Source organism: Melanostigma gelatinosum (genome assembly GCF_949748355.1).
Source record: "Melanostigma gelatinosum genome assembly, chromosome: 13".
Lineage (NCBI taxonomy): Eukaryota > Metazoa > Chordata > Actinopteri > Perciformes > Zoarcidae > Melanostigma > Melanostigma gelatinosum.
The window spans coordinates 26171130-26186129 of record NC_136646.1 but is presented as its reverse complement, the minus strand read 5'-3'; the positions used below and the strand labels follow the sequence as shown (position 1 = coordinate 26186129).

Genomic DNA, 15000 nt, shown 5'->3' with positions numbered 1-15000 from the left:
ACTGATGTACGACTGAATGTTACAAGAATGCCAACATGCTAACAGCTTAGTTTAGTGTGTTAGCATGCTAGCATTAGCTAAAGCTTGGATGTCAGTGGTTCTTACAGCGGTCCCAGTGGGAGCAGACTTGGGGTCTCTGTGGAAGGTGAGGATCCCACCGTGGAGGACGGTCCAGGACTGACTCCAGTTCTTCCTGTCAACAACAACAACAACAACAACAACAAAATTGATTGAACAACAGGTAATAAATGAACTACAGCCTGACTATTTTGACCCACAATCCTTTGCAAAGCATATATATATATATATATATATATATATATATATATATATATATATAGTTTGAATGAACACTACATGTAGTTTGAACGACGAGATCTCACCGGATCTTTTTACCGTGATCGACTACTTTGGTCTTATTCATGATTCCTGCTTTCTCCAGCAGATGGCCCTGTAGAGATAGACAGAGAGACAGACAGGTGAGTCTTCAGGTTTCTTTAAACCTGTAGGTCCGCTTTGAAATGTGACTCCTGTGTAAACATGGGAGTGGAGTGTGAGAGTGTGTCGTCTTGTGAGGTCATAAATCTCATTACATAATCACAACAGAACCACCAGAACCATAAGTAGAACCACCAACAGAACCAGAAGAACCAGCAGTAGAACCTTCAGTAGACCCACCAACAGAACCAGAAGAACCATCAGAATGATGAGCAGAACCTTCCTCAGTGAGAGGTGTTCATATGAGGTAAACATGTGATCTCTGACCCTACCATCTCGTCATGAGAGGAAACATCTGGCCAAAAGGTTCAGAAATTAAATGAGATGTTAGTTTGACTCTTCATGTGTAAAATGGTTCCCATGGTTACCATGATAACTACAGCAGATCTGACTGGACCACCCAACAGACACCAAACAACTTCAGTAGCCAATCAGGACGCAGGACCTACGTGCAGCTGGTGGGAACCTGAACTCCGATCTGACAGATTCCTCTTCAGTTTGTGCCGATCAGAGAGCTTTATGGAGGAGAATAGGATGATCAACCAACCAACCAACAAATCAATCAACCAATCAATAGATCAATGAATTAATGAATGGATGGCTTGTGGCTCAGTGGTAGAGCAGTGTCTTCTTTCAATCAGAGGATCGGCGGTTCGATCCCCGGCTCCGCTAGTCCATGTCGATCTGTCTTTGTGCAAGACACTTAACCCTAAAATGCTCCCTAATCCTGTCATGAGTGTGTGAATGGGTGAATGACGACATGTTGTGATAAAGAGCTTTGAGTGGTCAGACTAGAAAAGCTGTATACAAGTACAGTCCATTTCACATTGATGGAATGATGGATGAATGAATAAATTAAATGAATAAATGAATGAATGAAGGACAGGTGAGTGGGTATGTAATGTTGAGACAGGTAAGTGTGTGTCTACCTGTGGACTTTCGGGGGAGGGTCTTCTGTTGGACACCTCAATGTATTCAGAGACGTTCCTCCTGTGGCCGTGAGCAAACGTCTGGAACACAGAATCGACTTTAAAGGCAAAACCCCATTAAAGTTCAGTTGTTACCCGTTTGCACAAGTTATTACCCGTTTGAACACGTTATTACCCGTTTGCACAAATTATTACCCGTTTGAACAAGTTATTACCCGTTTGCACAAGTTATTACCCGTTTGCACAAGTTATTACCCGTTTGTACAAGTTATTACCCGTTTGTACAAGTTATTACCCGTTTGCACAAGTTATTACCCGTTTGCCCAAGTGATGACCCGTTTGCACAAGTGATGACCCGTTTGCACAAGTTATGACCCGTTTGTACAAGTTATTACCCGTTTGCACAAGTTATTACCCGTTTGTACAAGTTATTACCCGTTTGCACAAGTTATTACCCGTTTGCCCAAGTGATGACCCGTTTGCACAAGTTATTACCCGTATGCACAAGTTATTACCCGTTTGCACAAGTTATTACCCGTTTGCACAAGTTATTACCCGTTTGCCCAAGTGATGACCCGTTTGCACAAGTTATTACCCGTTTGCACAAGTTATTACCCGTTTGCACAAGTTATTACCCGTATGCACAAGTTATTACCCGTTTGCACAAGTTATTACCCGTTTGCACAAGTTATTACCCGTTTGCACAAGTTATTACCCGTTTGCACAAGTTATTACCCGTTTGCACAAGTTATTACCCGTTTGCCCAAGTGATGACCCGTTTGCACAAGTTATTACCCGTTTGCACAAGTTATTACCCGTTTGCACAAGTTATTACCCGTTTGCACAAGTTATTACCCGTATGCACAAGTTATTACCCGTTTGCACAAGTTATTACCCGTTTGCACAAGTTATTACCCGTTTGCCCAAGTGATGACCCGTTTGCACAAGTTATTACCCGTTTGCACAAGTTATTACCCGTTTGCACAAGTTATTACCCGTATGCACAAGTTATTACCCGTTTGCCCAAGTGATGACCCGTTTGCACAAGTTATTACCCGTTTGCACAAGTTATTACCCGTTTGCACAAGTTATTACCCGTATGCACAAGTTATTACCCGTTTGCACAAGTTATTACCCGTTTGCACAAGTTATTACCTGTTATGTTGGTGTAACTCACCTCTTCAGCTACGCTGTGTCTCCAGTTCTTGACCTGCACAGTCGTTCCCTCTTCAGAAACTCCATTTCCCATCAGGTTTTGGGGCAAATGTGCAAGCTAGAACCATCAATGAATGAATGATAAGGCAGATTGTTCATCAGTTTGTGGATCAGATTTTAAATTCATGAATGTTGGTTTATTACCTCTTGCAGCTTGATCGGGGAGCCGTTTTCATCTTTCAGGTCCAGCTGAGCTCTGGGAATTAAACACACGTGCTGCAGAGGATTCTGCAAAAAACAACCAGGAACAAGTTGGAGATTTAACAGCAAAGCTAACGAGGGATTCACACGTCAACCTTGTCAAATCAACGTCAGTGTGTGTGGGTGTTTTACCGCTGTGAAGACTTCGTTGTTGTCATCGTGGACCTGTGATGAAGGATAATCTTCCTCGGGCAGCGGAGGCTAAAATAAATAAAATGTTCCCTTTAATAAACATGACTGTTCTTCGTTAATATTAATTTAGTTTTGTTGTTGTTGTGACATCATGTTCTGCTGTGAATTAGGTCCGATTTAAGACTTCAGTATTGTTAAACCAGACCTAATCCAGACTTATCTGAGGATCTCACCGGGCCGGCGTCGTGCCTCCTGTTGGCTGTAGACCCTGGGGGTAAGGAGGGGGGGAGTGGCTCTGGGGCGGACCATGTCGTGGCTCCGGAGGTGGGCTCTGGGGCGGACCATGTCGTGGCTCCGGAGGTGGGCTCTGGGGCGGACCATGTCGTGGCTCCGGAGGTGGGCTCTGGGGCGGACCATGTCGTGGCTCCGGAGGTGGGGTTGTGGTAGTAAAACCTCCCTGAGACTTCGTCCACCAGCTGGTCCCAAACAGCAGAACCCTGACAGGAAGCAAGTCGTTTTCACGTCATCCGTTTACCTTAACGTTTGAATCTGGAGCAAACTTTGATCCTAAAAACTGGTACCTGGGGGGAGAGCAGAGGAGAGGGGGAGGTCAGCTGACCCCCCTCGGCCCCCCTGGACTGGTCCAAGTCTCCATCGGGCGGGGGTGGAGGGCTGCGGGGGTCGGACCAGGTGGTCTGTCTGGTTACAGGGTGGAAATAAAACTGCTTCCCGCTGTCCTGGTCCGTGTGAACCTGAACGTGGTTTAAACAGTAGACACGGATTATATTCAGTAGGATCAGCTGGAGAACTGATGGTGCGTTCAGGTGCACTCGTATTTACTGCACCAATATTGTTTTCACAACTTCATTAATTAAAAGTGTAAATCAACAATTTTTTAAAGATGTTTTGGTTTAAGTGTATCATTTCAAAAGATACAATATCTACCCTCAATAAAAAAATCTATATTTACTCATGACTCAGTGGGAAATATTGTATTTAAAAAAAAAGACATGAAAAAACTTCATTACATTGGTCACATACATACGGGAATCTAGTATGTAGTACTTCACACGAGTACTTCGCGCCTATCAGAGGTCAGAGGTCACCTTACCTGCCAGTCGTCCTGTGGGCTGAGGGGGGAGGCGGGACTTATCATCCCGGATGAGGAGACAGAAGAGGAGGGGCTGTGGCCGGGAACAGAGGGGGTGGGGCCAGGAGGAGGTGATGAGGGGAGGGCGGGGCCAGAGATGGAGATCTGTGGGATGTTTGTTTTCTTCACAGAGGAGACGTTAGCGTAGATGGGAGATTTCGGATTGAGCGACCCGACGTCCTTCAGAGAGAGAGAGAGAGAGTTTAAAGGGACAGTACGTCAATTATTTTAGACGAGTCATCAAAACACAGAAACCTTAGAGACTCTACAGCGACAAGATAGATTCACCTTCGTCTTAAATGAACAAACACCAAATTTACAGCAATGAGTCACTTCTTTATCTTTGTATGTGAACAGTTGATAAGTCGATGAATCAACTTATCAATCAACAGAAAATGAATCTGCAACCGATGATCGATGAATAACTTTAATAAGGTTTGTTTTCAATCTCTTTCCAAGGTTTTCTTCTCCTCATGAAGACGAACTGTTCACTGAGTGAAGAGAAAGAAAGAGGAAGTACTCCTCCCACGTTTCATAAACACACACACACACACACACATAAACAACACCTTCTCTGTCTTTTCTTGATGTTGAATTATTTTTCATGTTTTAAAGATTAAGCCGAGAAAGTTTTGAGATAAAAGTTATAAAATCATTAGAATCATGAAACACATTAAAAACAGATTAATTGTTAAAAAAATATTAAGATGTTCATCCTTTGAGATGCATTCAATGAACACCAGGATATATGACTCCATTATTATTAGTTAGAGGTATTTTAGTCTCCTGTTTTTCTTTGTGCTGAAGGTTTTAACCTGAAATAAGAGAAACAGAGACCTGGTCTTCCTTTAAAGCAGGGATTCCCAAAGTGTGGTGCACGCACCCCTGGGGGTGCGCGAGAGGAAACATGTAATGGTGGTCTAATGGTGTAATAATTAATAGAGATAATGAAGAGAGAGAGAGGAATCGGAGGCGAGAGGAACGGAGAGGTGCGTTGGGGAGAGAGCGGGAGAAGAAATCGAACGGGAGTCAGAGGAAGATGAGACGGAGGAAGGAGGAAGAAGGAAGGAGGAAGGGATTGCACAGACAAATGGGGAGCACATCGGCCCATCGCGGAGTCAAGCTGAAAGAAGAGGAAATATGATGAAAAGTATCTGTGTCTGGGCTTCACTTGGATTGGCAACGCAGATTCCCCAAAGCCACAGTGCGTGGTGTGCAGTGAGGTTCTGGCTAACAGTCTGAAGCTCTTATTTACGTCGCCACCTGAACACCAAGCATGCCAGTGCAAGTCAAAAGCCCCTTACATTGTTTATATCCAAATTGGAGGAGTTACAAAACAGCCAAAAACAACTGGAGTCTCATTCATGTGTTGGTCTATAAATGACGCACTACGGGCTTCATATCTGGTCACAGAACAGCGAGAAAGGGGCTACCGCACACAATCACTGAAGACGTGAGCTTGCCAGCTGCCAGAGAGATGGTGGAACGTATGATTGGAGAGAGTAACTTTATTGTAATTCGATTCAGATTAATGTAACCGCTATGTGTGGTTAATTGTAAATTACAGTTTTTCTCAATTGCTAAGACACATTTCTTGAAACGGTCACCCATTCTCTCAAAACTGTAAACACAAAACCTCATCTTCAAGCACTATTTACAAAACCTCTGAATCCTCTTGCAAAATGAAACTTTCACCTCAAAACAGTTTTACCTGTGCTCAAAATCAAACACTGCTCTCAAATCACAAACAAAGTGATCAAAATAATATTCACTGTCAAGCAGTCAGTAAACAATACACCAATCAATAGAAAACACATTGTTCAAAACATATAGTTCTCAGGGAGAAGTCGATTTTTAATCTCAAAACTAATTTCATATGAACGAAAACATGTTCTATTACAGTCGCTCAAAATTGATCAGAAATGACGACTGTGCTTTGCTCTTTGCAATTTCTTTTGTTCTTCTTCCTCCTTGTTCCCCTATTTTTACAGTACTGTACCCTGAAGCTCACAAACGTGTCCTTTGTCTCTGTGGTACTGTAATTCTTGTTCTTTGTTGATATGAACCTGCAGCCAGTCAACATCTATTGAGCAGTCAGTACTGTGACTGTAACAAATAGAAAGCACGATGTTCAAGGCCATACAATTTGTTTATTGAACACTGTCGATTCCCTGGAAGTGTGTGTTGTCTTGTATCACTCGTTCCTGGATTTCTCTGAGTCGTATTAAATGATCTTGAAGGACCGTGCCCACTATAACGGTCTCTTGCTCCTGAGTGAATATAGCTCTCCTTCTACCTGCATGTGGCAGCCTTGCAGTTCTACAAAAAGTAGATGTACAGTTCCAAAATATAGTCATGCAGTACAATACATACAGTGATGAACTTTACAAATGTCTATTGAAACAGCTGCATATAGTACATATAGTACACATATACATTCAATTTTCAATTACAAAAATACAGTAGCATACTGTACCTGTTCTCTTCTCTGAATGTCCTTACTGTGGTGGACACAGAAAATCGGCTGAAATTGGGGTGCAGTCTAAGTCCTGCTTCCCTCATTGTCAGTCCGTGGACTATAACATGGTCTATGACTGTTGCTCGAATTTCATCAGATATTTCCACTCTTTGTCTTCCTCTTCCTTGCCCTCCTCTTCCTCGTCCTCTCACATTGTTTCTTCTATCCACTCTCAGACTTTCTCCTTCCCACCTTCAACCACCTGTTTGCTCTCTAAACTGGCTAATATTGGTTGTGTCACATCATTTGATACAAGTGAAATCAATTTTGAGTGATTGTGTTGAATCAATGACATGTGTTCTCTATTTGTAGTTGATTGTTGCCACTTGTGTTTACCAGTATGGATGACATGTGCATTAGAGTGCAGAATGTGTTTTGAGACTGAGAATGTGTTTAGAGTTTTGCTGAAAAGTCTAAGTGAGATCTGCAAACTGTGTTTTACCATGTGACACAGTTTAAGGTATTGACAACAGACTGCACAATCAGCTAAATGAGTTCAGGCAACTGAGAACTTTGTTCAGCCAATGGGTTTTAGTGTTTTAGCAATTGAGAAATACTGTAAATGTGATAATCTGCCTCTGAGCCTGTGCGTGTCCTCGCATCCGTATTGCTCTTTAAAAGTGACGCCTTGTGTCACTGAAAGTTATTGAAACTTTGTTGCAGTGTTTCAGGGCGTTTTCACACCTTCAGTTTGTTTGCTTTGTTCTGATTCAGGGATTAATATGATACAATGTTGCAGTTGCTCCTTTGTTCGGTTTGTGTTCACACTGCAACATTTAACAGCGGACTAAATCTTGTAAACAAACGCCACGCGCGAGCAAACTGTTCTCTCATTGGTCCGATTGTTATGCGGCCAAAAATAGACTCTGTTGCTTTTTTTTTTTAAGGTGTGGGGTTGGGGTTGGGTGCGTGAACCCGGTCGGGATGTAGAAGGGGGTGCACGGCCTAAAAGGTTTGGGAACCGCTGCTTTAAAGGGACCTGAGGAGGGTCAGACCTGAACAGACCTCCAACACAGAGAGACCAGGAGTATGATGATCCACCAATAAACCTCAAGACCAACAGAACCAACACATTCTTCATCATCATCATTTAAACCTGTTTGTATCTTTACTTCAGTACTTTACATATGTTGGTAAAGGTAAAGACGAAGGTAAAGATAAAGATAAAGACAAAGGTAAAGGTAAAGACAAAGGTAAAGACAAAGGTAAAGACAAAGGTAAAGACAAAGGTAAACACAAAGACAGTAGCCTCTTTAATAAAGTCTGAAAGCCTAAAGTTTAGATCAGACTTACACAGAATGCCTTTCTCTGTTCGTCTGCAGATTCAAATTGTCTTCAACATCAAACCTGTCAGAAAGTTTGTGATCCGTCTGGAACTGAAGTTGTTTCATGTTGTAGGACTGAAGCTCTGTAACCCCCCCCCCCCCCCCCCCTGCCCCCTGCCCCCTGGGGCATGTGGCCCCACCCCCTGCCCCCCACCCCCCACCCCCTGCCTGCTGATGGGCTGTATAGATGTTTTTCTGTGAATCCACATTTTTGAATCGGACTGAACCTCTACGTCACTTTACAGCCTCCTCAAGGCATCCTAGAACCTTTTCAAAGTCCTTCAGAACCTCCTCCATCCAGGTTCTCCTCAAGAACCTTTTCCATGAAGCTCTTCAAAGACTCCACAGTCAGCTGATATAACTGATCTGACATCAGTGTTTCTGTCCTGAAGGAGGACGGCGTCCTGCTGGTCCCTACTGGTCCCCGTTGGTCCCTGCTGTCCCCTGCTGGTCCCTACTGATCCCCGCTAGTCCCAACTGATCCCTACTGGTCCCACTGTCCCCTGGTGGTCCCTGCTGATCCCCGCTAGTCCCGCTGTCCCCTGGTGGTCCCTGCTGTCCCCTGGTTGTCCCTACTGGTCCCAACTGATCCCTACTGGTCCCCGCTGTCCCCTGGTGGTCCCTGCTGGTCCCCGCTAGTCCCAACTGATCCCTACTGGTCCCTGCTGGTCTACACTGTCTGACATTAACTACTGACCCACAGACCTCCCGTTTCCTGTCCGACCCTGAACACATCCTGCCGGCTGTGACATCACTACATCCTGCTGACCTCATCACATCCTGCTGTGACATCACCAGACACACACACACAGACCCCCCCCCCCCCCCCCCCCCCACCCCACCCCACCCCGCCACAGAATTAACGGTTTAAATCCAGGTTGCAGTGCTGGAGGTCAAAGCTCCTCTGACTTCCTGTGTGGACGCTGCAGGAAATTACTTTTATTTTGTAAAAAGACTGCTCTGAAATCTGCCTGAACTTCACCTGTCAACATCATATTCTTTATTATATTTATACTTTAAATATGATGTGTATATTTATTATACTTTATATATATTTTAAATATAATGAATGTGGCCTTTGAACTGGACCAGAGCTCTAGAAGTTTTGATGGGATGCACAGGTCACAGCTCTTCTCACCTGTAAAGGGGGCGGGGCAGGTGCAGGTTCAGGCACCCTGGGAATCCCTCTTCCTCCGACCAGAGCCTCCAGGTCCAGGTTCAGGTCCTGGATGGACTCGTAGATGTGGTTTGAATCCTCCTTTACTGGATCCTCCTGTCCGCTGCTGCTCTCCTCTAGCTCCTCCTCCTCTAGCTCCTCTTCCTCGGACGAGCTGTGGTCGTCTTTGTATGGGGGGACCACCGGGACCATCGGCGTCTCTACGGGGATGGGTTCGGTCTGGGTCCTCGGCGTGGAGACGGGGTCTGCTGGACTGAAACTAGGGACTCTGTATTTGTCGGAGTCCCTGAGATCCTCCGGGAACCCCAAAAGGTGCTTTTTGCTCCCAGCAACGTCGGCCATGTTTGTAGTCCCGGTCTCTGTGGGACCAGCAGGTGGGTTGCTGGGATGCCGCGGTGCCGGTACCGCCGAAGCCAACGGGTCAGGAAAGTCCAGCGGGACCCCAAACGTCGACATGCGGTTCTCCGTCTTGCGGTATCCTTTGGAAGCTTCGGGTCTGAGTTGGATCATCACCTCGTCCGCAGGTTTGGTTCTGGGGTCATCCAGAGTCTTTGGGACGGGGACTGCCACAGGAAGCAGCACTGGTTCAGGACTGGGTAGATTGAAGTCCAGAGGTGAGGGGAAGTCCGTTGGCAGCTCCTTGACGTACTTGGCCGGGATGTAGAAGGGTTTGGAGGTCCGGTCCCTCTGGACATGCCACCAGTGGTCGTTAGTCTTAGCCAGCAGGACGTAGCGCTCGTTGGGTTTGATGGAGACCAGCACACCGTCCCGACCCTGGTACTCATAATGAAACTCCACCAGGACCAGACCCAGTCCTGCAGGACCCGGCCCAGACCGGAGGACCAGAGGAAAATCATTTGAAAAAAGGGTTATATTGAGTACAAGTGCTAATGCTAATGCTAAATGTCACGAGAGACTCACCTCTGCCGAGCAGGGAAGAAGTCATTGCCATGGTGATGGCGCAGGGCTCCTCAGGCCCCACCCCCCTCAGGTAGAAGGTGACTCTGAAGGTCAGGGGTCAAACATCATATTTGATCATCAGCCCCTAAAAGTGAGAAACAGCTTCATTATTCATTGTTTAGGGTAGCATCTACATGATGCCAACATGATGCCAACATGATGCCAACAACATGCTAACATGATGCCAACAACATGCTAACATGATGCCAACATGATGCTGACATGATACCAACATGATACCAACATGATGCTAACATGATGCAAACAACATGCTAACATGATGCCAACAACATGCTGCCAACATGATGCCAACATGACGCTGACATGATGCCAACATGATACCAACATGATGCCAACATGATGCCAACATGATGCCAACATGACGCTGACATGATACCAACATGATACCAACATGATACCAACATGATGCCAACATGATGCCAACAACATGCTAACATGATGCCAACAACATGCTAACATGATGCTAACATGATGCTAACATGACGCTGACATGATGCCAACATGATGCCAACAACATGCTAACATGATGCAAACAACATGCTAACATGATGCTAACATGATGCCGACATGACGCTGACATGATGCCAACATGATACCAACATGATACCAACATGATGCCAACATGATGCCAACGTGAAACTAACAAGATGTCAACATGATGCCAACATGATGCCAACGTGAAGCTAACAAGATGTCAACATGATGCTGACAAGATGCCAACATGATACCAACATGATGCCAACATGATGCCAACATGATGCCAACATGATGCCAACGTGAAGCTAACAAGATGTCGACATGATGCTGACATGATGCCAACATGATACCAACATGATGCCAACATGATGCCAACATGATGCCAACATGATGCCAACATGATACCAACATGATGCCAACATGATACCAACATGATGCCAACATGATGCCAACATGATGCCAACATGATGCCAACATGATGCCAACATGATGCCAACATGATACCAACATGATGCCAACATGATGCCAACATGATACCAACATGATGCCAACATGATACCAACATGATGCCAACATGATGCCAACATGATACCAACATGATGCCAACATGATGCCAACATGATGCCAACATGATACCAACATGATGCCAACATGATGCCAACATGATGCCAACATGATGCCAACATGATACCAACATGATGCCAACATGATACCAACATGATGCCAACATGATGCCAACATGATACCAACATGATGCCAACATGATGCCAATGTGAAGCTAACAAGATGTCAACATGATACCAACATGATACCAACATGACGCTGACATGATGCCAACATGATAACATGATGCCAACATGATGCCAACATGATGCCAACATGATGCCAACATGATGCCAACATGATGCCAACATGATGCCAACATGATACCAACATGATACCAACATGATGCCAACATGATGCCAACATGATACCAACATGATACCAACATGATGCCAACATGATGCCAACATGATGCCAACATGATGCCAACATGATACCAACATGATGCCAACATGATGGCAACATGATACCAACATGATGCCAACATGATGCCAACATGATGCCAACATGATGCCAACATGATACCAACATGATGCCAACATGATGCCAACATGATGCCAATGTGAAGCTAACAAGATGTCAACATGACGCTGACATGATGCCAACATGATACCAACATGATGCCAACATGATACCAACATGATGCCAACATGATGCCAACATGATGCCAACATGATGCCAACATGATACCAACATGATGCCAACATGATGCCAACATGATACCAACATGATGCCAACATGATGCCAACATGATGCCAACATGATGCCAACATGATACCAACATGATGCCAACATGATGCCAACATGATACCAACATGATGCCAACATGATGCCAACATGATGCCAACATGATGCCAACATGATACCAACATGATGCCAACATGATGCCAATGTGAAGCTAACAAGATGTCAACATGACGCTGACATGATGCCAACATGATACCAACATGATGCCAACATGATACCAACATGATGCCAACATGATGCCAACATGATGCCAACATGATGCCAACATGATGCCAACATGATACCAACATGATGCCAACATGATACCAACATGATGCCAACATGATGCCAACATGATGCCAACATGATGCCAACATGATGCCAACATGATACCAACATGATGCCAATGTGAAGCTAACAAGATGTCAACATGACGCTGACATGATGCCAACATGATACCAACATGATGCCAACATGATGCCAACATGATGCCAACATGATGCCAACATGATACCAACATGATGCCAACATGATGCCAACATGATACCAACATGATGCCAACATGATGCCAACATGATACCAACATGATGCCAACATGATGCCAACATGATGCCAACATAATGCCAACATGATGCCAACATGATGCCAACATGATGCCAACATGATGCCAACATGATGCCAACATGATGCCAACATGATGCCAACATGATGCCAACATGATACCAACATGATACCAACATGATACCAACATAATGCCAACATGATACCAACATGATGCCAACATGATGCCAACATGATGCCAACATGATACCAACATGATGCCAACATGATGCCAACATGATGCCAATGTGAAGCTAACAAGATGTCAACATGACGCTGACATGATCCAAACATGATCCAAACATGATCCAAACATGATGCTAACATGATGCTAACATGATGCTGACAAGATGCAAACATGATTCTATTAAAATGACGATGATGAAGCCAACATTATGTTAGACATCAAATAGTTAGTACAGTAAAAAGTACCCCAAAAAGTACAAAAGGAAAGTAGCAGAAAAAGGAAATAGTCAAATAAAGTACAAGTAGGCCTACTTTAAAATTAAAATTGTTGAATTCCTCTACTGATTATATTCGTAGTTAAATTATATTGATTAATGTGAAGCTTTTTGTGTTTAGATATTAATAGTTTCTGTAAGTTTCAGACTGGATGACATCATCAGATCATATTTATTGATCAGTTATTTATTGATCAGCAATGTATTAGCGTTCTGCTGAAAACAAACATGAAGAAGAGAAAAACAGTGACTGTTGTTCAGTCTGACTGTTGTTCCTTTACAAAGACAGGAAAGTAGAGTACAAGTACTCACGTAGAGTAATCCGTTTCCTTCCACGACTACTACAATCGTGACGTGAAGCTTCTTATTTCAGACAGAAGACTTGAGACAAAGCAATGACAGTCATGTTTCTTCCTGTCAGAACAAGTCAAACGACATTACCTCTGAGCTCCTCCTGCAGCTAAAGCTAATGCGAATAATGAAGCTAATCCTCATGCTTATTTCTCATGCATTCTGTAAGTCATGTTTTCTAAATGAAACTCTGGATTGTTTTCACACAGGAGAGAACGGTGTCCCATGACACAAAGTACACAGCAGTACACGCAGTACACACTGTACACGACAGTACACACAGTACTCACAGTACTCAGCTGTGACTCCAGCAGTACAACACTCACCTCTCTTCTTCTACACTTTTCTCCCTCTATGAGGTTAAAAGGCTTCCAGGAAGTGAACAGTTTATATAAAAGGCTCATCAGAGAGACAACAGTCTGCAGCGCTTCTTCCACACCCCAGACCCCGCCCACTCACCAGGTAGAGGGGCGGGGCTTAACGGTGACATCACCTGCTCAGCTGGAAACCTGCAGAGTATCAGTGTTCATCTGCACTTTATTTTGAAGGAACCAGAGGCAGGAAACCAGCGAACCGAATCTCATCAGGTCGTAAATATATATATTAGTGCTGGGCAACGATTACAATTTTTTATCGCAATTCATCGCATGATTTTTTTGCGATTAATCACATTGTTATGCACAAAGTTCTACAATGAATTCAAAAGTAGTGCACTTTTATTTTGAAAGTACTGCTATATGAACTAAAGGTCAACAACATTTGGTTTAAACACTTTAAACACATCAGGTTGTTGTTAGCAGCAGTATTCCCTTCACACAGCAGCAGTTATAACACAGTTATAATGATTCTGATCATAGATATTCAGCCAGTGGTCATAACTTCATCTGCATGTGTGTAAGAGATGATATTTAAATATACTTCTTGAAAACTGCAAACCTATCTATGACATGTTTTTATTCTCAGTAGTGATACTTAATGATGCTTATTATACATATTACACACAAAACACTTTAAAAACTCAAAAACAATAATTTAAATGAACCATTTATTTTTTGCTTTTTTTAATGTATTTTGGTCGTAATATGTGTGGTATTTGTTATAAATGTACGTTGGTACATAGAGGGTGATAAGAAGCTGTGCAGGGAGGGACTTAGGACCCAGGGGAATGTAGGGGAAGCATGAACCTGTAGTCTGTACCGTGGCAGTGACCTATAGGAGGAAGTTAAGCTCATAAAGAGTTGAGTTAAGAGCAGTTTGTTCTCTCGTGCTTATATGTTCATTTAAAACCACACAATACATCACTTTCACACCCCCCACCATCAAACAACCACCTACACCCCCTGCCTCCTCCTCATCTCTCCCAACCGACCCCCCACCGGCACTGAGGATCTGCGAGGAGGATGTGAGAGGAGGATGTGAGTCGGCTCTTCCACAGACAGAAGATCAGGAAGGCACCAGGTCCAGACGGTGTGTCCCCCTCCTGCCTGAAAGTCTGTGCTGACCAGCTGGACCCATCTTCACACAGACCTTCAACCGATCACTGGAGCTGTGTGAAGTCCTTCCTGCTTCAAACGCTCCACCATCATCCCGGTCCCCAAGAAACCCTCCATCACAGGATTACTGACTACAGGCCCGTCGCCCTGACGTCTGTGGTCG

The 15000-nt window shown here is 44.2% G+C and overlaps 1 protein-coding gene across 4 annotated transcripts in view; it reads right to left on the bottom strand.

Moving 5' to 3' along the window:
- arhgap27l (Rho GTPase activating protein 27, like) overlaps positions 1–15000 on the bottom strand; it is a 33906-nt gene that overhangs the window by 6521 nt on the left and 12385 nt on the right. The window contains exons 1-13 of one of the 4 annotated variants that reach the window (XM_079282397.1): positions 13671–13762; positions 10067–10190; positions 9107–9960; positions 4087–4305; positions 3557–3727; positions 3209–3472; positions 2976–3044; positions 2787–2870; positions 2605–2700; positions 1428–1508; positions 948–1013; positions 384–451; positions 106–193 (exon numbers count right to left, since the gene is read on the bottom strand). In XM_079282397.1, the coding sequence (XP_079138523.1) occupies positions 106–193; positions 384–451; positions 948–1013; positions 1428–1508; positions 2605–2700; positions 2787–2870; positions 2976–3044; positions 3209–3472; positions 3557–3727; positions 4087–4305; positions 9107–9960; positions 10067–10097 (2091 nt within the window). In that variant the 5' untranslated portion in view covers positions 10098–10190; positions 13671–13762. Of the gene's footprint in view, positions 1–105; positions 194–383; positions 452–947; positions 1014–1427; positions 1509–2604; positions 2701–2786; positions 2871–2975; positions 3045–3208; positions 3473–3556; positions 3728–4086; positions 4306–9106; positions 9961–10066; positions 10191–13670; positions 13763–15000 lie in introns of those variants that run through there. The other 3 variants (XM_079282396.1, XM_079282398.1, XM_079282399.1) reach the window with 3 other exon arrangements.